Source organism: Epargyreus clarus, unplaced genomic scaffold (genome assembly GCF_041222505.1).
Source record: "Epargyreus clarus isolate Ecla_fem2 unplaced genomic scaffold, WU_Ecla_fem_2.2 ptg000005l, whole genome shotgun sequence".
Lineage (NCBI taxonomy): Eukaryota > Metazoa > Arthropoda > Insecta > Lepidoptera > Hesperiidae > Epargyreus > Epargyreus clarus.
In genome coordinates this window covers 14,759,439-14,786,281 of record NW_027332213.1, presented here as the reverse complement: position 1 = coordinate 14,786,281, position 26,843 = coordinate 14,759,439, and the positions used below count along the sequence as shown (strand labels likewise).

At 37.3% G+C, this 26,843-nt stretch overlaps 1 protein-coding gene across 1 annotated transcript; it reads right to left on the bottom strand.

Moving 5' to 3' along the window:
• Positions 1 to 1,632: 1,632 nt before the first annotated feature.
• On the bottom strand, positions 1,633 to 26,448 carry LOC140742392 (synaptic vesicle glycoprotein 2A). Its single transcript, XM_073073323.1, has 11 exons — positions 26,012 to 26,448; positions 21,871 to 22,032; positions 21,082 to 21,244; positions 19,870 to 19,991; positions 9,993 to 10,231; positions 9,326 to 9,468; positions 7,765 to 7,888; positions 7,031 to 7,166; positions 5,816 to 5,969; positions 4,834 to 4,961; positions 1,633 to 3,223 (listed from the first exon to the last, which is right to left on the bottom strand). The coding sequence occupies exons 1-11, from the start codon at positions 26,124 to 26,126 to the stop codon at positions 3,144 to 3,146; spliced, it is 1,566 nt and encodes a 521-aa protein (XP_072929424.1). The 5' UTR covers positions 26,127 to 26,448; the 3' UTR covers positions 1,633 to 3,143.
• Between the last annotated feature and the right edge of the window lie 395 nt (positions 26,449 to 26,843).

Here is a 26,843-nt window from a genome sequence, read left to right as displayed (position 1 = left end):
ACCTCTAACTTCGTTGTCCCTTGCCCGATTTCTAATTATTTTATACCATCGTACTCGTCTCAGCGATACCTTTCCGCACATACTACTTCCGTTTCTCTCCGTTTTCTAAATTTTTAAATATAATTTTCTCCGTTTTTCAAAAATCAATTTTTGGTTTTTCTCATTTTCCTCCGCCGTTTCTTAACGAATTCTCTTCATTTTTCTTCTACCGTATTCTGCACGTCCTCCCCTATCCGGAGATACCAGTCGCACCCGTTTCCGCCGCGCCGTTCCTCGGCAATTTCACTTTTAAAACGCAAAAAATCGAAATTTTCGAATAATTTTTGAGTATCGATATCTCGAAAACTAAGCGAGATATCAAAAAAATTTATTCTTACTTTTCGTCTTGTCTCATCGAAATCTATACGGATCCGCATTCAAATCTTGGCGCCGTAAGAACCGTAATCCCCCCAAAATTGGGGATTTATTTTTGTGATTTTTTTAGTTTTGCCAATTTATTTTTAAATGTTGGTTTCAATTAACCATACAAATTCAGAAGCCATCATAAATTGGCTATTATATTTTAGAGGCTATTATAATTTAGAGGAAATATTTGGTAAAGAAACTTTACATACCATACCATAATAAATATCTTAAATAAGTTTATTATTTATTGTATCTTTTATTCGCACACTTACCTCACTTCTTTGTAAATTCTGTTCCCATTTATTGAGGTAAACAAATTCAAAAGTAGAGTCAGGGTAAATTATATTCAGGGTATACTAGTCTATTTAAATTTATAGACGTTAAATCGAGCAAAGGCAATTAATTCCCACTTTGATTCTCCATGAGCAGAAGGGAAATTATTTCTCCCCTGTAAAAACATTATTATTTTCAGTTTCAATCTTTTATATATCGACGGTCCCTACGTATAAAGCGACATGTCAAAAATTGCAATTTTTTTTAATTGCATTCTGCTTTAGATTGTCCATACACTTAGGCCTATATAAGATTTTCCTTTAAATATGATGTATTTTACTAGATTTACCATTCGTATAAGAGAACAAGTATAACAATTACAGGAAATAGGTGTCGTAAATGCGGATATCTATACTTATCGTTTTGTACGATGTCTTAAAAAGTGCGCCTCTCGGCATGAACGCGGTCATGTCTAACTTAAAATCACGTCTAAAAAGCATATTTTCCGCTTTAAATAATATGTAAGAACACAAAAAATGTTATTGTTTTTCTAACCTACAAAAGTAAGACATCAATGTAAAATCTGAGTAAGATATCAATACCGTTTTCATGTTTCCTACGTATAAAGTTGTATCTCAGACTTGTCTGGCATTTATTTGCGTTTTCATGTAGAAACAGTCATCTGTCAGTTTTTCTGGTAAATATAAAAAAAAAAACAATATTTTTATACTAGTACAAACTCTCGAAAGCTATAACAACATTATTTCTAGAGTGGTTTGAACATTAATTACGCTCTCCTGTAAACCTACGTTTTTGACATGTCGCTTTTTACGTAGGGACCGTAGATATGGTTTTATGTATCCAAAATTTTCTTGACATATACTTAAGCCATGAAAAACAGATTTCTTACTTCAGCCCGATTAAGGGTTAAGATGTAAAAAATAAATCACCAAAAACTTTGAAAACACATTTTATTATACAAAACATAAAAATTTACAAAATTATCTACCTATATAAAATTGCTAGTGTCAGTCTCATATGACAATTCGCTACATATAAAATTAAATCTATTAAATATCTAGCTGCAGATAAGACACATGAGATAAAAAATTGATCATTTTAACTTATATATTTAATTTCATAAGGCACACACATATTAAATGCTTATTAATTTGAAAGGGAGGCACTACCGCCACACCTATTTCTGCCAATAGCATTGTGAAGCGCCACTGACCTGGTTTTAAGGGTGTGGTACGAGAGACATTCTTATCTGAGCAATGCATCAGTGGCCGACATCAGGAGGACTCTAATCCTACTCATGAGAAGCAGTTGCAATTTATCAGGTGAACTGCATGTTTGTTTGTTATTTACATAATATTTAAAAAATAGTCACATTTAATGACCTCAAACTTGGATTCCGTGTCGTAGGTGCCAAAGTCACACACACACCCCAGCATGCAGAACAGTATTAAAAAATAATTATGTGAAGCCTGTCCGGTCAGGAATATAACCCGGAACTTAAGACAAAGCAAACCTGTACAGTAACACTACATGCAATTATCACAAAAATGCCTCTTTCAGTAAATAATAAATAAAAGTAAAGTCAATCAAAATATGCTTAGTGTGATTTTTTATTGACAATTTTACAATAAAAACGGTAGGTGGTCACTGATACCAAAAATAAATATTTACGGCCATAATTAATAATTAATTTTTACAATTTTTGCCAAAGATCAAAGTATTACAATTTCTAGTAGGAGGACACATTGTAGTGTCTTCCAATTTCTGTCTACTAAAAACTGGTATAGGTGGTAGAACCCTTTGTGGTTCGACTCCGGCGGCACCACCGCCACACCTATTTCTGCCTCATAACAGCAGTGTTAAGCACAACAGTGCTTAAGCTGTTTGCTAAGCTGCTAAGCACAGCAGTGTTAAGCACTGCTGTGCTTAACACTGCTGTTTGAAGGGTGTGGTAAGGGGGACTTACTTTTCCAAAGCGTTCCAGCTTAGTCCTCAGGGGTAGCAGCGCATCTGTGTCTGACTTCAGGTAGGAATATCCAATCCTATCTGGGGTTGATTACTGATGTCCATGGGCGGCAGTAGCCACTTACCATCAGGTGGACTGCATGCTAGTCTGCTACTCCCATATTATAAAAAAAAAAACTGACAAATTTTGATCTTTGGTAGGCAGAAATTATCAGAGATTCAAACCCAGGCACGCACCTCTGATGCGTGAATGAAGTTATATATAACAGTGGGACAGTCATGGGTTGACGACGACGCAAAATATTGCATGTATTAATTATTAATGACAGACGTAAAAAATCAACGCATCAATGACCTTATCACAAAATATAAATATTTTAACACCTACAACCTAATTAAAACATAATTAAATGCTTAAAACTATACGAAACTATATAAACACAAAATGGAACGTATCAATTTGATACAAATAAAAATCCTTAATATGACAACCCTTTCTTTTCCATTTCTTCCCGAACCTTTTCCGGCTTCGGCCAAAATAACATGAGAACCGTTGAACCTGAAAAAAAATTTCTTGATCTTAATAAATAAAAATGAAGGTTTGTCTGTATGAGCTTATAGAATCGTAAACTATGCATTTGATCACGTGATGATCTTTAGCATAGTTGTTGTGCATGAGCCCAAAGTTTTCTTAATTGGTAGGATGGCCGTTGTTGTGTAAAGTTTTCTTAATTGGTAGGATACATTTTCGTAAATATTTGTGTAATGTCTTTCCTTCAAATTTATTTTCGTTGGTAGCGTACCAACGTGCGCAGGGTACCTACAGCTAGTTATAAATAATTTATTGTGTATTTAAATAGGCTTAGGTATTAATACTTTTTACTTCCTTGTTTCAATGGTCTCATAGATATACTGAAATGAATTCCGTTTCGGAGGACATGTTAAGCCATTGTTTCCAATAATCTACATTGATAGGGGACTAGCGGAGATATGCTTAGATGTGAAATATAGAAGTGTATTAGTCAGATGTCAATAAACTTTGCAGTTTATGTGGAGTATACTACCACTATCCTCTTCCCTCTACAGTCTATACAAATTTACAACTAACCTCCCTCTAAAACGATTATTATGCAATTTTTGAAGGTGGTAGACCTTTGTGGTTCGACTCCAGCGGCACAACCGCTACGCTTATTTCTAATAACAGCAGTGTTATGCGCTGTTGTGATGTGGATTTGAAGAGTATGGTAAGGGAGATATACTTTTCCGAAGCGTCTCCTTAATCCTCAGCGGTACTGGGGCATCTGTGGGCGACCTCAGGTAGGAATATCTTATCCTATCTGGGGTTGATTACAGATGTCCATGGGCGGCAGTAGCCACTTACCATCCGGTGAACTGCATTATTGTCTGCTACTCCTATATTATATAAAAAAACGCGTATAGTAGACTGCCTCTCAGGCGGTGTGGAAATGAGCATATCATGTAGAACGTGATTCTTTCAAGCACTATAGCACTGATGATAGTTCTTGGAGAAAAAAATCATAAGGACCATTTTTATACAAAATTTTGTGATCTAAAACTTTGGTGTGAAGTACGTATATTTTCGATAAATCTTATCGTTTCCAAGAAAAAACCAATTCCTAAAATTTTGACGTTTGACCCTGAATAACTGTCGATGCACACATATCCCATGTGTGCGTCGATGTCGTCGGCAATTTGGCCACTTTATTTGCAATGATAAACGCAAGGTCTCTACGGAAATTTGTTTCTCTTTATTTCAGTCTACCCTGAAAATTTGCCTTGGTATTGCTACTGCTAAATAAAAAAATACGTGTGGCAGTCGGAGACTGCTGCGGTAAAGATATTGCATAGCATTTTTTATCAACTTATGCAATTACAATTATATATTTATTTTATTTATGCAGTATGCAAAAAGTCATTAACCCGTCAACTGGCGTGTGCGCCCCGGGGCGCACAGATCGCTACTAAAAAGTAACACCGTTGTGCCGGTCGGAGTGGGGGGTGTTAGGTTTTTTCGTTACGGAATTTCTGGATTCGGTCTCCACGCTCAAGGCCCGCGATAGAAGCTATGCAATAGCTTAAAATAAAAAAAAATGGTTTTCCCGGATGTTTGTTATTTCAATAGTCTGAATTGACCGGACGCTGCGTTACCGGCGGAGAGCAGGCCGAGCGCGGCGAAGGCGGCGGCGCAGCGCGTGTCGAGCGCGGCGCCCAGCAGGTTGGCGCCCAGCGCCGCGCCCGCGCGCCCCACCATGTACATCACGCACATCGCCATCGCCCTGCGAAACGAAATCAAATCAAATTATTTTTTTTAATTCAAAATAGATTCTTTAGAGCAGTGTTCCCCAAAGTGTGTACCGCGGCACACTGGTGTACCGTAATCATTAGTTAGTATGCCGCGAAAAATGAGGTTAATTACAAAAAGTAATTATGTTAAAAAATAAATTGATATGCACTTTTTGTTTGTTTTAAATTTTCACTTTTCAACACTCTATAACTTTTTTCCTATTAGGCTGAGTAAATGAAGACAAAAACTTGTTTGTAGAGAATTTAATTTACTACCAGATTATGAAAACGGATTAGATTAAAAAAAAAGTTTCTCGATGATTTACATTGAAAATTAAAAAAAAAAGTTTTTTTCAATACATTTAAAATGGGAAAGGAGATCCCCTCATGCGCCAGCTCAATTTTTAAGATATCAAGCTCGTATTTTCAGAGATTTTTTGTCTATCAAAGTAACTTTTAACGTCATGTATTTACTAAAAAACAACAAAAAAATATTCCACTTCATTCTTGGTTTGGGAATACGAGTTATTTAAAAAATTATTAAACAATTTTAAATTTATCAAAATCGATCTCCTATCTTCTTTCAGTTTTTTTTCGCTAATACAAATAGATTCGGATTTCGCGATAGAGGCCCACTTAAATTCACACTGTATATTAAAATATCTTTACAATAAAATATTAAGGGTGAAGAACCCTTATCACTTAGGGGTATGAAAAATAGATAGTAGCAGATTCTCAGACCTACTGAATATGCATATAAAATTTGGTGAAAATCAGTAAAGCCGTTTCGGAGGAGTACGGTAACTAACATTGTGACACGATAATTTTATATATAAGATGTAAATACCTGAGTGTGGTAGGAAACACATCAACAGCGATAGCAGCCAGGATGGATGCAGCACAGCCGGCACACAGCGCTAACACCAGCAAGGCAGCTCCTAGACCATGAGGACTGTGCGCCGCTGCTACTGTCGCCGCACCGCATACTATCATTATACCCGCTGTCAACACAAACTTCATTTAACACTGGATTTGAAGGTGTAAGAAGGTTATGAAGGTTGTGGTAAGGGAGATAGACTTTTTAGATGCGTTCCAGCTTAGTCCTCAGGGGTAGCGGCGCATCTGTGGCCGACCTCACGTGGGAATATCTAATCCTATCTGGGGTTGATTACAGATGTTAAAGGGCGGCAGTAGCCACTAACGATCACGTGGACTGCATGCTCGTCTGCTACTGCTATATTATAAAAAAAGAAACATGTATGTATATCTCATTTTTTTGGCACACCCTGCAGCTCAAACGGGTTGACAGATTCTAACGTATTAAGCGTCGTTGGATTCCTCTAAATTTGCCTCATGGGAGTAACATGGGAGGCTATATTTTTAAGTAACCGTTTTTTTTATTTTTAAATTATTTTGCTTTAACCTTTAATTCAGTGTTAAGTGCTGCGTTCTGCTTTAAAAGATGTGGTAAAATATTTTTTTTACACCAGATTGTCAAATCAGTTTTCAGTGCTAGCAAAGGTAGTTGACCACACATAAGATTTATGTTATCTGCAGTTAATTACAGATATGGCCACTAACACCCACCACCGCCGCCTATCAAGCGGACGGCACGTTCGTTTGCTACTTGTCTACATCTACACTAATATTATAAAGAGGAAAACTTTGTTTGTTTGTTTGGTTATAATGAATAGGCTCAAAAACTACTGGACCGATTTTAAAAATTCTTTCACCATTCGAAAGCTACATTATCCACGAGTGACATAGGCTATATTTTATTTGAAATATACTTGATAAATAGATTTTGAGGCGGTACAAAGTTTGCCGGGTCAGCTAGTATGATATAAACTAAGTTCGAGTCTCAAATAAATAGTCTTCCTAACCACAACCGTCAAACAAGAACTACAGCGCTTAATACTGCTGTTATTGGGCAGAAATAAGCGTAGTAATGGTTCCACTGGCTAATTACTTTGAAGGTGGTTGAACACAAAGGGTTCTACCAGTTTTATCACCATCAAAGAATATAGTGTAATAAAATTTAAATTATTAAATAAAAACTTACAGTACAAAGTCTTCTGTCCAATTCGGTCGATAAAAACACCAATAGCGAGATACGTGATGGCAAATATGACTCCCATACTCATGGATATAGGAAACACACCCACCGACACCTCACTCTCACACTTAATGGCAACAAGCTGGAACAAAAAAAACGCTTTCTACACTCACAGCCCCACACTAGGATTCCCTGTATCGTGGGTACTATGGACACACACAGAGACAAATACACAAACACCCAGACCTAGAAACACAATAGATTGTTATGATTAGTAAATTTCTTAAAAAGCAGTACATATTTTATTTGATTTATTTGCAATACCAAATTCCTCAATAAGCAAACAACTTGCTATATCGTCCGCATAAGACTGCTAGTCCGCTCTGAACATAGAAATGAATCGCGTCGCCATACCAAATTGTATGACTACACCTGCTCGCAACTACTTCTTAACGGACTAGCAGTTTGGCATGGACTATACTATCGATTAAAATATTTTAATCATCTGAAGGTGGTAGAATACTTTTTTACTTAGGATTGATCACAGATGTCCATTCCACTGCAATCTCGTTAAATTTCATACACCACCAACACCGCAGTTTCGCCGTGACCACGATCCATGCAACTGGGTCGAAATATCGGCAATAAAAAACGCATATCGTGGGTACCCGTTACATAATAAAATGTCTCAATTCCGCGATAATTTTAGTCTAAAATCATAAATTTCATACATAACTTACAGTTAGATTTCTAGCCACCTCAAACTTGTTGTGTATGATCTCACAGATGGATATCTGTTGTTCACTGGTATTCCGCAGGATGCTGTTCAGGATATCCGGCACCCACACGTACAGACCACTCGAGCTGCAATCAAAAAATAACTAATTTTAGTCTTAATTTTATTGTATAGAACAGAACAGCGTTGTCTCATGGTTTGTGTTAAACTGCTAGACGTGATCGGCAGTTGGACCAATTCATCATCATCATCATCATCAACCCATTATTGTCCCACTGCTGGGCTCGGGTCTCCTCTCAGAATGAGACGTAGTGGACTTCACACACCTTTGAGATTTTTTTCTCTCTCAGGTGTGAAGGTTTCCTCACGATGTTATCATTCACCGTATAGCAAGTGATAATTAATTTCTAATACGCACATAACTTTGAAAAATCAGAGGTGCGTGCCTGGGATTTGAACCTCGGACCCCTCGATCGAGAGGCCGAGTTTCTTTTTTTTTTTTTTTTTATAATGTAAGGGTATCAGACGAGCATGCAGTCCACTTGATGGTAAGTGGCTACTGCCGCCCATGGACATCTGTAATGAACCCCAGATAGGATTAGATATTCCTACCTGAGGTTGGCCAGATGCGCCGCTACCCCTGAGGACAGAGCTGGAACGCCTCGGAAAAGTCTGTCTCCCTTACCACACCCTTCAAACCGGAACACAGCAGCGCCTAACACTGCTGTTATTAGGTAGAAATAGGTGTGGCGGTGGTGCCGCCGGAGTCGAACCACAAAGGGTTCTACCACCTTCAAAACTTAACCACTAACCACTAGGCTATCATTGCAGACAGGCATATTAAAAATTATTAGTTCATGCATGCCGGTTGAATTTCTCTTTCTCTTGTCGTTTCTCCGTCTGTTCCACTCTCTGTCTATCTGTCTCTCTCTGACTCCATATCCGTTCACCTTATTTTTCTGCCTTTGTGTGCGTTTGTCCGCTTGTGGGCGTGTATATGCGACGTATGCGTGCGTGCGTGCGTGTACGTATGTGACATTTTTTTATAATATAGGAGTAGCAGACGAGCATGCAGTCCACCTGATGGTAAGTGGCTTCTGCCGCCCATGGACATCTGTAATCAAGCCCAGATAGGATTAGATATTCCTACCTGAGGTCAGCCACAGATGAGCCGCCACCCCTGAGGACGAAGCTGGAACGCCTCGGAAAATATTCATATGCAATGTAATATTCATGGCAAATAAATGATTAAAATGAAAGTCTGTCTCCCTTACCACAACCTTCAAAACGGAACACAGCAGCGCCTAACACTGCTGTTAGAGCCGGTCCACACGGTGCGTTGCGTCAGCGTTGCGTCGACGCGCACCGTGTGAACACTATGATTATTAGTATGTAAAACGACGCACCCACAGCGCAACGTCGACGCAACGCTGACGCAACGCGCCGTGTGGACCGGCTCTTATTAGACATAGACGACGAGTATGGGAGTTATATTTGCCATTAGACATAGACGAGAGCGAATCTACAAATGTGTATAATATCAATATAAATAACGCATGACTCACAGCATGAACACAGCAAACATGGAGATATGAGAGATGGCGACGCAGCGGAGTAGCGGCGGACGACACAGCAGTGTTATGTTCTGGAGAGCACCCACGAAGCCTCCACGCTGCCCCAAGTCACTGCTGGTTGTTATCTTCTCTACCTGAAATTTTTAACGATTTGAAGATAGCCAGGGTAGAATTATTTAAGGTTTGATTGGAGCGATACTATCAACGTTTGTAGGTGATGGAACCCTCTGTGATTCGGCCCCGTAGGCTCCAATGTCAAACATATTTCTACCTAATAACAGCAGTTTCTTTACACCCTTTAACTCTTTAGCTGCTGTGTTCTTGTTTGATGTGCGTGGCAAGGGAGATTACTCACCCGAGGCGTTCCAATTTAGTCTTTAGGTGTAGCAACGCATCTGTAGCCATCCTGCGGTAGGAATCTTATTTTATCGGGGATTGACTACAGATGTCCTTACAGATGACGCGGCAATAGCTAACCATCAGGTGGACTGCATACACATCTTCTTCTTAAGCGTTACACTCTTGTCAGAGCGGTCGTGGTCATTATTTGGTCTTAGTGGCGCGCTTAGCAAAACGCCGTCTCGTTTCTTGTCGCCGCCTTCCTGATACATTCTTTCATTCTCATCTACTACTTCTATATTACAAAAAGGGCATTTACTGGAAACTTTTCAGCCGACGTCCCGTGGTTCCAGAAATACATCTTCTCCAACACCGGCAGGGCCTTCTCTGGTCCCCCAGACACCAGGAGGTACCGAGGGCTCTCCGGCAGCAGGAGCAAGGCCACCGCGGCCAATAGCCCAGGAGCGCACCAGGACCATACGAAAGCTCGCCACGGGACAACTCGAAACCCGAATAGCGACCAGGACCATTTCCCGGGAATTATCAGCCACGCTAGGCCTGGAATGTAAAGCACAAGGATAAAACAATTTTTTGTTCAAGTCTTACCGCCGTCGTACAACCGCTACACCTATTTCTACCTTATAACAATAAGGTTCCGTTCGTACAGACCGACTCGGAGAGATCATATTTTTATCTCGTTTTAAGTATTTGTATTAAGGTTTATTTTTGTATGTGCACGTCTTTTGTCATTAAGAATGTTTGAACGCGCTTCGTGTGAAATAATAAGAGGAGCCGACCGGCTCTGACTGCGTGCTCATTCTTCCTCGCGCAGCCGATCGGCTCCTACTGCGAGCGCATTCGCTTTCAGATCTTTACCAGCTGGTCTATGTGAAATAGTTGGCGGCTCCGCTTAGGCCAATTCCAAGCGTATACGATCCGGTCTATGTGAAAAGGAAAATGCGTGCCAATGCTCTCTGAGCCGGTCTGTGTGAACGGACCCTAAATTGCTGCTATATTCTGATCTTTAGGTGCAGCAATGCGCCAGAGACTAACTTCAGGTTCTAATGTTATCTGGGGTTGATTATAAAAGTCCATGAGCGGTAGTTGTCACTTACGATAGATAGGCGTATGATGACGTATCACGACGTCTGTCGCCTATACATTTCCAGGTTATGTTTTCAATTATAAAGATTGTATTAATTTAGGTAAATCGACGTAGTCTGCAGGTAGACTTTTAAGCGATGGTAGAACTAGGATGGGTCGATCGGCATAAAACCGCCACACTCATTTCTATCGGGTACCAGTTCGTCATTTCGGAAAAGGTTGTGGATGCAGGCTGATTTACATATAAGGCGACCATCTTAAGCCAACGAATCGGCTTTAAGTAGAACCTTCTATATCGAGCTGGTCATAGTTACTTATGGGCGGCAATGGCCACTTACCATCAGTGGATTGCAAGCTCGTATGACATCTATAATTAGTGCAGTGCCTTCTAATCTTATAAAAATAAACTGTAAACAAACCAACAATGTAACAGTTCGAAATAACGCTAACTCGGCTGCTCCAAATAGATTAGGCTATTAATATGCGAAAAACTTATCATGAATCCCACTTATTTAGGCATTTAGACCCGAATCAAGCAACTATCTATAGCATTCATCTTTGATTTGATTTAAAGCAAACTTTTTAAACTACGCTTTCTACACTCACAGCCCCACACTAGGATTCCCTGTGTTGTGGGTGCCATGAACACACACATAGACAAATACACAAACACCCAGACTCAGAAACAGAAATCTAAATTCATCATTTAGATGTCTGTCAGGCCGGGAATCGAACCCGGGACCCTCTGCGCGCCAAACCGGTATGGTGACGGCTCCGTCACCCGGGTCGGGTCTAAGTTTTGTCCAATTTTGATCTTTTTGTTTGTTTATTGTAACGCTATCGGTTATGCTGCAGGGTTACGATATGATAATAATATTTTATTATTATCGATTTATAGATATGATACGATACGATATATACCAATCAGAATTGAGCAGAATAATAATTTAAAATTATTGACATCCAATAATTTAAATTTGACATTGGAAAATTTAAATTAAATGATAGGACAACAGAGTGCACCTCTGGCAAATTATTTAATTTACAACCATTGTCAAATAGTAATTCATTTAATAACATTGACATATCAATAAATAATTATGTAAGTAATTCATATGAATATAATAATAATAAGCAAATTAAGAGACATATTTCAAATAAATGTCTTCATATGGGTAAATTTAGTAATAATAAAACTAGCAATAAAAAGTTTTCATCTCTAAAAATATTGCACCAGAATATCCAGGGTTTTTCAAGTAAGGAACTGGAACTGGAGTTATTTTTAGAGAGTAACAATTATGATATAATTTGTTTAACAGAGCACTGGTTAAAACAAGGTGAAACACAAATAAACTATATAAATCACTTTATTGCTAGTTCGTTCAGCCGTGAGTCAGCTATCCATGGTGGCTCATTAATAATAACTCGTAAAGGTTTAAAATCAAGAGAACGCTTGGATATAGTGGGGCTCTCGGTTGAACGTGTTATTGAATTATCATGTGTCGAGCTGGATAGCCTTATTGTGGTTAGCGTGTATAGGCCCCCTAACATAGAAACATTTTCTAGATTTGAAGGTGTAATGGAAAATGTTTTGGATATTATTTGCAAATGTAAGAAATATGTTGTTGTTTGTGGTGATTTTAATGTGAATATTTTAGAAAACACCACATTGAAAGTAAAATTACTTTCCTTATTTAGATCATATAACTTAGAATATAGTTTTTTTGAGCCAACCAGGGTGACTTCATCCTCTGCTACTTGCATCGATAACATTTTCTGTAACTGCTCTGTAGTTGAAAAATCTATAATAAATCAGATTAAATCTGATCACAAGGGGCAGTCTGTCCATATCCAATATAACATATCCAAGGAAGGGAACATAAAGTTTCTTCATAGACCAATTACAAGTCACCGTTTATTAAAATATAATAAAGTGCTACTAAATAAGTTGTCAGTTCTGAACCATAGCACTTGTGTTAATAATTTATATTCTGCATTTTTCTCCACAGTGCACACAGAGTTTAAAAAAATATTTTCTGAAGTTAGGTATGAAAAGAGTACTAGACTTAGTTTTTGTGAATGGGCTACTAAAGGTATTCGTCTAAGTAGAAGTAAACTTTTCGAGCTTTATAGTGAAAGAGAGAATAACTGTAGCCCTCACTTCAATGAATATGTTCGTAAATATTCTAAAATATTTAAATCAGTTTGTATGACAGCTAAATCTAAGTTCATACATAATAAAATAAAAAATGCTGATAATAAAATTAAAACAATCTGGAAAATAATTAATGCCGAAACACGAACTTGCAGATTAAGTATCAGTAAAGTATCTCTTACCACTGAACGTGGTCAGATTACCTCAGATAAAGAAATTGCACAAGAATTTGAAACTTTTTTCTCGAATATACCATTTAATACTACTAAATTTTTAAAATCATCCCCAATTAAAGCAGTGACCATCCTTAAAGAGAATTTAAGTCAGTGTCACATTAAATTTAAATTTAGACATATTTTAATTAATGACATATTCAGGGATTGACGTATTCAGGGAAATTCTCTAAAGTTGATAAATTCTTATTTAAACAATAGAGTCCAACGAGTGCAAGTAAATGGAGCATTATCAGCAGGTTCTAATATTAAAATAGGTGTACCTCAGGGCTCCATCCTAGGTCCGTTTCTATTTTTAGTTTATATAAATGATTTGCCAAATGTAGTAAAGGATTTATCTGAGGTTGTTTTGTTTGCTGATGACACTTCCTTGGTGTTTAGAGTAAAACGACAATCACAGGATACGAACGATATTAATGAAACTCTTTGCTTGATTCAGAACTGGTTTGATGCAAACAACCTACTCTTAAATTCTAATAAAACTAAATGTATTAAATTTATGCTACCAAATGTAAGGAGTACGGGGATGAATGTCGCTCTAAATGGTGAGACTTTGCAATTCGTCAATGAAACTGTTTTCTTGGGGATTACCATTGATTCTAAACTCCAGTGGGGTCCCCACATCTCTGCTTTGTCCAGCAGACTTAGTACTGCAGCTTTTGCAGTCAGAAGAATTAGACAGTTAACAGACATACCCACTGCCAGACTTGTCTATTTCAGTTACTTTCACAGCATTATGTCTTATGGCATTCTACTGTGGGGCAGTGCTGCTGACATAGACTCTATATTTACTATTCAAAAAAGAGCAATACGGTCAATATATAGTCTGCGGCGTGGTGAGTCCCTAAGAGAACTGTTTCCCACTATTAATATATTGACGGTGCATAGTCAATACATTTATGAAAATATTATGTATGTAAGAAAACACACTGATATGTTTGAAAAAAATAGTAACCACCATAACTTTAATACCAGAAATAGAAATAAATTAGTAATTCCTAAACGTAGATTATGTAAGGTGGCTAGATCTTTCGTGGGCAACTGTATTCGCTACTACAATAAAATACCCGACCACATTTTGAATCTCACAGAAAAAAAGTTTAAACATGTCGTCAAACTAACGCTATGTAAAAAAGCGTACTATAAAGTAAGTGATTATTTGACTGACAAAACGGTGTGGTCTGAATTAGCTCCAGCTCCACATGTACCATTACGTTAAGTTAACATTGTCAAAAACATTTTTTTTAAAAGATGTGTGTTATGGAGTTTCTTTCGCCGCTTCTTCTCCATAACGAAACACCTTGTGAAGTGGTGGTAGTTGCTTTGACATTCAAAAAGTGATCTGTAAAGAACCTATTTTGAATAAAAAATTTTGATTTGAAAAAAAAAAAAAAAAAAAAAAAATCATTTAGTAACTACTATTACTACTGTTGTTTTAAGCTGACTAATACTTTAAAGTGTTAGCGCATATAAACACTCAATATCTTTTGCTTTGAAATATAAGTAAATATTTTGTATTGTAAATAATTATATTCTACGCCTAATTGTGTACTTTTAAAATGACTGCATCGTACATTCTTCCAATAACAATGTTATCTATCTATGTAACTACGTTATGGTAAAAATACTTTTCATATTAATTTCTAGGCCAATACTATTAGGGCGACACGTGCCACGGCTCGTATCACCCTAATATACAGGGTGAATCTCCATAATGTGCACATATTGAAACAGGTAAAATTAAATCGCATTTATCGCCAAAAAAGCAAACTTAAGTTAGAGGCATGCTTTTTTAGTGTTTGAAAGCTAATACGACGTAGAATTACAAATAATAAAAATAAAATAAAAAACCTAGATTATTTTGAGGAAATTCACGATTACTGAAATTCAACCTAAAAAATGCTTTCTTCACACTAATCTGACTATTTTTTTCTGGGAAGATAAACTTTTTTGGTATTATTTTTTCATGGATCAGTACGGCCCATTATTGGCAATCATTGTAATTTTTGTTTGAACATGATGACTCTTTTAGTTCAAAAGTTATAGCGATTTATTTACTTCAGGTGCACAATTCCCAAATAAAACTTCAAAAGGTCGTAAAACCCAAAAAAAAAATATATTTTTTTATTTTTATTTTTTTTTGTCGACAAAATGCCGTTTAATTTTACCTGTTTCAATATGTGCACATTATGGAGATTCACCCTGTATACTAGTATAATACGTTCAATGAAATCCTACCTAATATTATAATTCGAATACTTTCTTTGTTTATTTCAAAAAGTTTTCATAGGTATGTGAAGTCTACCAATACGCACTTGGGCAGCGCGGTGGACTATGGCCTAATCCTTCTCATTCTGAGAGGAGATCTGTGCCCAGCAGTTGGACAGTAATGGGTTGATGATGCTTGTTTATTTGCTGCTTTTACGTCTTAACTACATAGCCGATTATCATGATTTATTGTACACATGTTGTCAGGGGTTCAGAGAAGGTCATGGTCTCATTCCGGTCTTATTCCGAAATAACGTACCGTGCCCGGGGATACATAAAACCAATGAACGCGAGCGAGGCAGTGGGTAAAAACTAGTGACGTTTGATATAATGAGGTCTTATGATGATTGCTATCAACATATAAAATACTGTTCCTATTTTGAGCATTTTCGATTTTTTTTAATTTTAAAACCGCATCACATTTAGTATCCCACTGCTAGGAAGGCTTAGAGCATAATCCTCCACATTGCTCTGAGCGGATAAACTAGTGCAAATAAAGTGTTATCAAGTTTCTATTTGCTTACAAGGAAACAGACTGCATACAATAAAAAATATTTATATGGACATTTATATTTAATACTACTCGTCAAATGCTTAGCGATAAGACTGTATTATAAAATTAATGTGAATTATTACATTGTTTTGTTTATATATCGCACTATTATAAAGAAAGATTTATATTTATTAAGTTATTGTATGTTTCCTATGATCGTATTTTTCTTATTTATGTGTTTTTGTTTTGAAATGCAGTAGGAAACTTCGTAATGTAATGAAATGTTATAATTCTTGGTTTGATTGCGGTAGGGTCGTAGTTTGGGTATCCCCCTCAAGTTGGAGTGCGCCTTGTGGTGGGGGGGCTCAGTAGCCCGTTGCAATCCAGCAGCGGGTGAAGCTAAAGCGCTCCAGTGGTGGTTGGGATTAGAGATGTGCCGAGTTAGGTCAACTCGAGTCAGTACTCGAGTACGTACTCGCATACTCGAGTACCAATAGTGATACTCGAGTACCAGTGATACTCGAATACTGACGATACTCGTACAAGTAAAAACTTGTTTAATTTTGTGTAGTGAGTGGCGTTTTTTTTTTTTGCTCTGTCGTGCTATTGGCTTTGTGAATGGCTTTGTGAATACTTTGGACTCGAGTACTGACTCGTTTCTTTTTTATATGAGTACTAAAGTACTCGAGTACCAAAAATGGCCGACTCGGCACATCATTAGTTGGGATGCACTGCGTCTGCCCCGTATCGGGCGGCAGCGTTACCCCGTAATGTTGCTGTGGTACTGTGCGTCTATTCCGTATCGGGCGGCAGTAGTACCACCCCCCATAACGGAGGCATGGCGTAGGACATGGGTGTGTCTTACGTCATAAATTGGCCTCGAGGTGGCTCAAAGATGAGCGGATGGAGTAAACTCCGGCTCCATCCCAAACGGAGACGGGCCCTGCTGTGGGCAAACGCCGCCGGGACCACGGACGAATGCTATAGCGTACCCGCAGTCCCGGCAAAGTGCGTTCAGAGGAACACCGTGGGGTTTTAGCCGGTAAGTCTGGCATATCCTCTCATCTGCCCCCGCGGCAGAGAGGAACCCATGAGGGTTTCCCCACGGAAAAAAGGGTCGTCGTTTGGGTATAATACAAATACAGGCCTGTGGTCGTGGTTACACTATTAAGTGTGGAGAGTAATGTTTGCCGAGTGTATGTATGTCTCATTCTTTGGCACGCCTTACAGCCCATACGGCTTAGTGGATTTTAACATAGTACTGGGGTTTCGTTGGATTCATCTAACACGTTAGTGACATAATTATATTTTTGTTTTTATAACATTTCGGTTAATGTAGCTTATCATCTTTGATTTGAAGGATGGTATAAGACAAGCTCGATACACAACATTTTAATTTAGACCTCAGTGGAAGTATTCCTGTTTGTATTATTGGTATGGGTAGGACCCATACGAATAATACAAATTTACGCGGAATACCTGTTCCGCGCTACAGTTAGGGTCCATTACAGATATACTTAAAAAAAAAATTCTTAAGGTTTCTTTTCTGTTCAGTGACAAATAAAACCCAATGTACATGTGACCCCGGCGAATAAGCGGGTCATAATTCGTAACCGGACTCATAAAATATGAATATTATGATGTTTAAAGTTATGTAACAGTCTACAACTACTAATAAGCCCGGAATGAGGTCATCGCCGGTCAAATCAATTATCAATTAAGTTATCGATGGATTTGTATGTTATTATTGTTTTTTTCCAATATTTTTTCTTATGACACGTGACAACCACGTGTAATCAACCCTAGGGCGTGTATGAGGTAACTTCGAACTTGAGATTGAGACATAGTTCTGTTTTATTTACCTTTATTATTACTCATTCAGTTAAGGTTATCGGCTTCGATTGCATAACGCGTCGTGGGCCCAACACGACCAATTACTCGTATGTATTGCAACTAGGGATTGGGTACTTGTAATATATGATATCGATATTATATATACCGGCTGCTGATACATTTTATTTTTTGTTCACGAAACTTTGATATCTGTAGTGCAGTTTGTAGATGTAATATATTTATCTACACCAGTAATACTACTAATTGAGAATCAAAGTTAATCCATAATCCATCCAATTATATTTAGTCCATTTTCATAATTAAAGGATTTACCTAAGATATACGAGTATTTTAAGGTTTTGACATGTATAAAAATATAGAGGTCGTAAAAAATAAATAACGTTTCCGAATATTATATGAATAATGAATATGTTTCTTACAGATTACAGATGGAATAAGCGGATAGACGCAGATACAATACAAAACTCTAGAGACTCATTCGAAATTAAAACGTTTTTATAGATATTTTTTATATAATATAGGAGTATCAGACGACCATGCAGTCCACCTGATATTAAGTGGCTAGTGCCGCCTATGGACATCTGTAATCAACCCCAGATAGGATTAGATATTCCTACCTGAGGTTGGCCACAGATGCACCGCTACCCCTGAGGATTAAGCTGGAACGCCTCGGTAAAGTCTGTCTCCCTTTCCACACCCTTCAAACCGGAACACAGCAGCACCTAACACTGCTGTTATTAGGCAGAAATAGGTGTGGCGGCGGTGCCGCCGGAGTCTAACCACAAAGGGTTCTACCACCTTCCAAATTAATGTGTAAATAATTTTTATTTACTTATTTATATATTTGAATACTGTTTATCAGTAAACAAAAGGAAATCTGAAAAATCAATTATGTACAAATAAAACATCCCAATATTATTTTTGTAAATATCATTAGTTAATTCTGTTATCATACATCGATCCTTAGACTTAACCAATTTGTTAATGTATTTCTAATTATCTATTTTACTATTAACAGATATGCATATTTAAACAAACAATCGCTTTATAATATCTGTAGATAAGTTAAATCTAAAATATAAATTAGAAAGAAAATCCTAAGCTCTCTTATGTATTATATTTTGTGTGCTTAAATAAATAAATAAATAAAATAAATCCTTGTTCCGAAGATTGCAACACAATAAAATTACGGTCATGAAAAAATATAACATGAAACAAAAAAAAAAACATGCAAAAGGTCGATAAAAAATATTTAATGAATTATTATTGTTAAAATATGTGTTGTAATAACCGCGGAAGGAGACAACCTCAACTTGTGCCACGACCCGATAAGTAAATTATTTATTTTATCATTTATCGATAATTTTAACGATATTATTATTATATCATATCATTTCATATCATTATTGATAATTTTATCGATACTATACCCCCATCCCTAAGTAATATTGATACGCATATCATTTGATAAACCGGGCCACTAAATGAGATTTACGGCTGAGTGAATATCGATTTTCATACATAATATTACGATTGTGGTCTGATGTCTAATTTTAAATGCGTGATTTATTACGATTTTACAGACATTATTATTTTCTTAATGCATATTTATTATGATTTTTATATATATTATTTTCTTAATGCATGTATAGATAGGCCTCGTTTATATTTACAGGCATTGAACGTGTCAGACACGGGTCGTGACAGCCTTTTTTCATACAATATTTTGACAGGCAAACCCAGACTCTGCTGTTACACTGAATATAATTACGTTAATTCTAATTGTATCAGAAAATATTTTTTGTCTGCAACACATATTGCATAGGAGAATACTGGTTGACTGTCACGGCACGTGTCTGAAACCCTGTATGTCTGTAGATGTAAATAAACTTACTCTCGAACAATCTTACCAATACTTACTACTCATATGTTCCTAAAATTGTAATGAATTAGATCAATTGTAGGTATAACTAACTATGATCGCAATAAAGTATTGAGTATTGAGTACTTACACAATTTTGAAAAAAACATTTACCTGGGAACTAAATACGAGTGAATTATTAATAAACAATACTTTTTAGTTTCTTACCTGGTAATATAATAAAGGAGAAGGAAATAAACGCCGATCCCCACGCTATGGCAGCCGCCCGGCGTGAGCTAATGTGCATTTCGCCTAAATAGGCATACACTGTCGCACTCGACGCTGATATTCTGAAATAAACAAAAGTATTTAATACGGTTCTTTATAAGGTTGTTTAAACATTTGAACATTTGAAGATGATAGAACCCTTGTAACAATACAATACACACTTGGCCAGCGCGGTGGACTATGGCCTAATCCTTCTCATTATAAGAAGAGACCCGTGCCCAGCAGTGGGACGTTAACTTAACTTAACGTGGACTTTTTTTTGCCAATTAGAAAATATGATCTCAAGTGTCTTAATTTTGCGCCACCCTGTAGATGGTTTCGGGTCCTATTTATAAAAAAGACAGACATTTTAAAGGTTTTAAATTTCAGTTTTCTATGTCTCAGCGTATTTTTAAGTATATAATTATGTTATCTTGATGAACTTTAAGAGGTTTGAATTTTCAAATAAAATAAAAAAAATCAAATAGCATTATAGTTCATGTTAATTTGCATACTAAATTGTAAAACCACTAACTTATTTAGATTTTATTATATACCAGGCAGATACTCACGTATTCACGATAATAAAGTTTTTTTTAGTGCCAACATTTCAAATTATTGTATGGATCGTGGTGCAGTCGACAACGCCACGTGTAATGAGGTAATTTTCCGTTTATAAATGTGATATTTTATAGGGAGTTAAAATTAAAAAAGAAGACAGAAAAGTTATTCAATATAGCTGACGTAACCAATTAGACCTTCCCTACTCCCATGTCGTCAAAAATAAGCAAAGTAAAGAAAATCAAGGGAAAACAGTTTAAAAGGTGGTAGAACCCCTGTGGTTCGATTCCGGAAGCACCACTGCCATACCCACACAACAGCAGTGTTAAGCGCTGCTGTGTTCTGGTTTGAAGGGTGTGGTAAGAGAGACATACTTTTTCGAGGCGTTCCATCTTAGTTCTCAGGAGTAGAGGCTCATCTGTGGCGGACCTCAAGTAGGAATATCCAATCCTATCTCGGGTTCATTACAGATGTCCATGGGCGGCAGTAGCCACTTACCATCAGGTGGACTGCGTGCTCGTCTATACTCCTATATTATAAAAAAAACCTACCACCACTTCAAATGTGTTTCGTTATGAAGAATAAACGATGAAAGTAGAAAGAAGTACTCACAGGCAGCCAGTAAGCATCCTGAGGATGAGCAGGGTCCACACGTTGGTGGAGAAGGACGAGGCCACGGAGAATACTGCGGAGGCCAGCATGGCCGGCAGCATCACCGCTCGTCGGCCAAACCGGTCCCCGAGGTAGCCCCAGAGGAACGACGTCACGATTATACCTGGACAATTAGAACATACTTATGTGCTGCAAGTTGATCACACCTTAGAATTACGACGTAGGTGCAAGTATAGTCCGCGCCAAACTGCAAGTCCGCTCTGAAGTTATTGCGATCGCGTGTAGTCATACAATTTGCTGTGGTGACGCGACTCATTTCTATATTCAGAGCGGACTAGCATTTTTAAACGAACTATACCAATTTGAAGGTGGTAGAACGCTTTGTAGTTAAACGCACGAGGCACCATCGCCTCACCTATCTCTGCCTTATGCAGTGTTAAGCGGGGTTGTGTTCTGGGTTGAAAGGTATTAAGAGACGTAGGTACTTATTTAAGGTGTTACAACTTAGTCGCCACCTGTCTACCTCGGGCCTCAAATAGGTTTATAATGTTATCTGGGATTGATTATATCTTTGTTGTTGAAGATGTCTTTGTACACAAAGACAGTTTGACGATTTTTTGCACTTTAATATTTATTCTAAAAAAATACCTAAATTTTCTTTCGCTGTTAGAGACCCATGTCCAGCACTGAGACAGCAATGGATTGATAATGAAGATGGTAGCGGACTATCCTTTATATCTTTTTTTAACTCTGTAAATGTAAAAGCATTAGGCATGAGAACTAACTCACCGATAAAAGCAGCAGCGTTGATAAGGCCTTTGTGCTCGCTGGTGAGCTCCAGCTCGCACTCGGCCGCCGTGATGACGTAGCTCATACCCACCGATTCCATGGAAACGTTCAACATGATCAGCCCGCACGTCAGCAGCACGAAGTGGTTGAACTTGCCGTGACCTGGGGATATTCATATTCATAATTCTTTATTTGCATTGCTGTGTTCACTTGCGTTTCTCTTAATTGAATTCATAGAAGAGTTGAGGGTGGCAGAACCTGTGGTTGGACTCCGGCGGCACCACCGCCACATTTTTTTTTTGTTTACGAGGGGGAAACCTTCAAAAGGTACCCGACGACGTGGGAGCGACGCCGGGTTATGTGGGATTTTTACCGCACTAAAACCCCCCCGGTGGTCGTCCTCAACGCTTGTTGGAGAACTCCGGGATCTCCGAGGGAACACAACCGGAGTCCTCCAAGCGCAATGCCCCGATCGGGCTCTACCCTGGGGGAGGACTTTTGGCTCCTGCCACACCATCTGGTGTTTACGACGGTATGCGACCACACATACCGTCGTCCTTCCCGGGGTTGCTTGCTGGACGGTTCGAGCTCCCACTCTTGCCACCCGCAACCCCGGAAGCCCCCTTTTAGTCGCCTCTTACGACAGGCAGGGGATACCGTAGCCCTATTCTATTCCCGAGACTACAGGGACAACCTATTTCTGCCTAGTAACAGCACAGCTGCTGTGTTCTGGTTTGAAGGATGTAGTGAGTGAGACATACTTTTCCGAGGCGTTTCAGCTTAGTCCTCAGGAGTAGCGGCGCAGTTGAGCGAGCTCAGGCGGAAATCTAATCTTATCCGGGGTTGATTATAGATGTAGCATGTGCCATGTGGCTGATGGTAACTCTCATATGTCCGTGTTAAATATTGTCCGTGTAAGTAACATCACCTGTGCATTTTCTTACTTTGCACCCGCTAACGTAATTATCGCTGTATGTTTTAGGAGAAAATATTTTTTATTTGTTTTAATATTTACATAAACAAAGGCATGTTTGAAAAACTTCCTAAACTACAATAATTTTGTTCTAGATAGTAGGTAAATAAAATATAGTGAATACTAAAGAAGTGTTGAATATCAGCTGAACATGCAATCGTACTTGTTGGTATAAATTACATAAGTTTTTATCATCATTAATTAAAGGTTATATGGGTTTTCAAGTGTATATATATATGCTTATTGCAATGGACAAATACCATTTAATTAAACTGAAGAATTATCTTAAAAAACTACTAGATACTTAAATATATAGCCGATATCACTCCCACACAATTAGAACATCACAATTTAGAAGACTCTAATGACACCTCAAATTTTAAAATCAGTTTAGCCGATTGAGGTTTGGGCTGTAGGACGTCCCAGTTAATTATTTCTAAGCAGTCCGTCTATACAAAAACATAGGTAATATTAAGGCAGAACCACACGGTTAACGAGGATTAATTAATTAGCAGTAATATTCAGTTAATATGACGTCACAGGCCAAGTCGCGATCCACACTATACGCCAACGACCAAGTTATATCTTCGCCCGTTCAATGACGCTGGTGACTTCGTTAACCTAATCTTTATAGTTATGTAAACAGCTGTAATTATAACGGCACTGCGTAATCTTAACGTATAAACATCCAGTTTAGTAATCTATATGGCTCATTACAATTAAATTACATACAGTTTTTTTATGTCACGGACGCGGTAAACAATCATGTTTTAATGATTGTTCACCGCGTTTATTAAATACTGTAAAATACGAAATAAGGATGCAGTTCACCTGATGGTAAGTGGCTATTGTTTATGGGCATCTATAGTCAACTCCAAATAGGTCGTAGAACCCTTTGTGGTTCGACACCGGCGGCATCACCGCTACACTTATTTCTGCCTAACAATAGCAGAGTTAAGCGCTGCTGTGTTTGATTTTAAGGCGATTGTAAGGGAGACATATTTTTCGGAGGCGTTTCAGCTTAGTCCTCAGGGGTAGTGGAGCATTTTTGGCGACCTCCAGTAGAAAGCTAATCTAATTGGGGGTTAATTAGATGCCCATGGACGGCAATAAACGGCCACTTACCATCAGGTGGACTGCATGATCGGCTGCTACTCGTATATTATAAAAAAAATATATAGGTAGAAATAGATTATAATATACACAGTCATAGATTAGTAAAGATACTTCGCCGCCTTGATATTGAATGAAGCCACAAACGGCTTATTAGTACGTTCTTTTTTTTTAATTCTTGTCAAATAAAAACATTTTTAGAGAAAATTTACGAATAAATAACTAATACTGCGTAATTTAGATAATAAATAAATAATTATTTCAAATATTTTAAGGACATGTTAGCACGGAGACGTGGCAAAACTTTTTTACGCAACTATTTCAATTCTCAAAACTGGGCACATTTTCTTGTTAGGAGTGAGTGATCTTTACTAATCTATGTACACACTAGCACAAATAGTAACATTTGATAGTATAGCTATTTCCGATCCTACTTGCTGTCCTACTTATAGGCAGTATTAGGCACATTCATAGGCTTCACACGTCCAAGAATGCAAAAACCCAAGTTGTAGGTAACTAGGCCACCCCGCGACATTTCCTTTCACCGCTAAATTAATAGCCTTAATTTTTTATAGCTAAGATTAAGAAAAAATACGGTGAATGCGCTTCATTAATTCCGGACCACTTTACTATCACTGCTAGGGTTGACACCAATGATGACAACACACCTATGACAATTACTAGTACCATAGTAAATCTTTACTATGCTAGTACCAGCTGTTATGCGCGGCTTCGCTCGCGGTCGGAGGTTTTTAACATATTATCTATCTTTCGGGAACGGTACTTTTCGGGATAAAACCCTATGTTTCTCTGAACTTCTGACTACGTGTATAAAAAAAAAACATAGGAATAAGTAATATAGCTAGGCGTCAAAGTGTAGTAAAGCCACAATTTCACATTCGCATTAGTTAATAATATTAGTTAGGATTACGATACTTTACTCAATAGTAGATACAGGTACAAAAATAAATGATTCTAATACTATCCTCCACAAAACAAGGTGGCAAATCAATCAATGGCGTAAAATAGATTAATCAGAACTATATTATTTTATTTTTTGACGTATTTATATAAAGAGTAATATATTGAAACTGGGGTAAAACAGTACGCATATATGTAACACCACGCCATGAAAATATGAGTAATATACGAAACTAAGGTTAGTTTGGGTTCAGAGATGGGTTCAGATTGCTTATCAATATCAAAGTTAAGGTCACGAGTGTCACGACCATTGATATAATAACTAGTTTTACTATGTAATTTTAATATATCATTGGTCACGACCAATATTAATAGTTACGTATTTTATATGATAACTAGCTGACCCGGCAAACGTGTAGCCATATAAATAAAAAAATGTTGAGGGTGAACAACACTTATCACTTAGGGGTATGAAAAATAGATAGTAGCCGATTCTCAGACCTACTAATATGCATATAAAATTTGGTGAAAATCGGTAAAGCCGTTTCGGAAGAGTACGGTAAATAACATCGTGACACGAGAATTTTATATTTAAGATATTACTCTTTACTTGCAAGCCGGAAGTCATCTTGAAACTAGATCGATACTAACAGTCCTTTCACTATTACAAACCTATATTATTTCGTACAGTGGACTACAATTTACAGTTACAATATAAAATTGTCCGTTCAGAATAAGAATATAACTACTTTTTACGGACTTCGAACAAGAGGGAAGGTACTATGTTCGTCTGTATTTCTGAAGCACAAATCTTTGATGAGTAAAATATTTTATTTATCAATGGCATAAAGAAGCAGAAACCAAAACATACAATCTGGATTTTATCTGTTTCAAAATTTTAATGTAATATGATCACAGATTAATCCATTTTAAATATGCTTTCTTTCAACCAACGAAAACTCAAATTACTCTGAGAACGAAAGAGAACTTTGCAAGTAATTAGTAGGACTTCTGGCCTACTTACAAAACTACTTTTTTGCCTAAAGTCGAAAAATATGCACATTCAGATTGCACGTGGGGAATTCGCTTACCAATGTTTATTTGTATAGCTTGTTTATATTTTTAACAACTTACCTGTGAGTTCAAACGCCTCTTCGAAGCTCAATTCATTTTTTTTCAACAGTGTGTCTGCTTCGCCGGGCTTAACCTCAGTTCTTTCCACATCAGTATTATTCACTCCTGACGCCATTGCGTTTTAAATAAACTATCAACCGACAAATCAACTACAGCATTATACACTGTCGCGATTAAATTATAGTATTTTACACGCAAAACCACAAGTTACTTTACGCTTGATTATATTAACTCTAATCAATAAAATACCTTAATTTACATTATATTTAACTTAGATTTTCATCTAAATCAAAAGATATAGACACAATACAATATTTCTCTTTGAACATGTTTGAAATTGGAACGAAGCACGATATTTTTAGCGCGGGAAAGTAGTCGCTGTGACACCGCGTCAACCACCATGCCCTTCAAACCGCGCGGGACGACTGACTGAATGAATTCAACGCACTCGAGCACAAATGAACGAACGAAATATGATCCACGTGTTGACGTGTACTGTCTGTATGTGTAAACACACGGATAACGGATTAGCACACATTCGTATATTAAATAATAATCGCATATTAGGAATTGTCTCGAGTTGCTAATGCGTTCGGTTTCAAATGGCATTAAAGTGTTTATTTTTATTATTTCTTGGAGTTCTTTAATTATGTATAATATACTCATTACATTGATTGGAAATGTAATCATGTTAATTATAATTGTTATATCTACCTATATATATGTATATATCTTTAGAAAACAACATTTATATTGAAAACAGACCGACCAAATTTTGTTTTCATAGCAGTTTACATATTTACTATAAATCATACTTAATTCTCAGTATTAT

Bases quoted from the DNA above. Each gene is read 5' to 3' on its own strand.
- LOC140742392 (XM_073073323.1), bottom strand. From the start codon at position 26,126: ATGGCGTCAGGAGTGAATAATACTGATGTGGAAAGAACTGAGGTTAAG. The intron at 21,245-21,870 runs GTGAGTTAGTTC...CTAATTGTCCAG, and splicing joins CAACGCTGCTGCTTTTATCG to GTATAATCGTGACGTCGTTC. The intron at 4,962-5,815 runs GTATTTACATCT...TTCGTTTCGCAG, and splicing joins GTGTTTCCTACCACACTCAG to GGCGATGGCGATGTGCGTGA.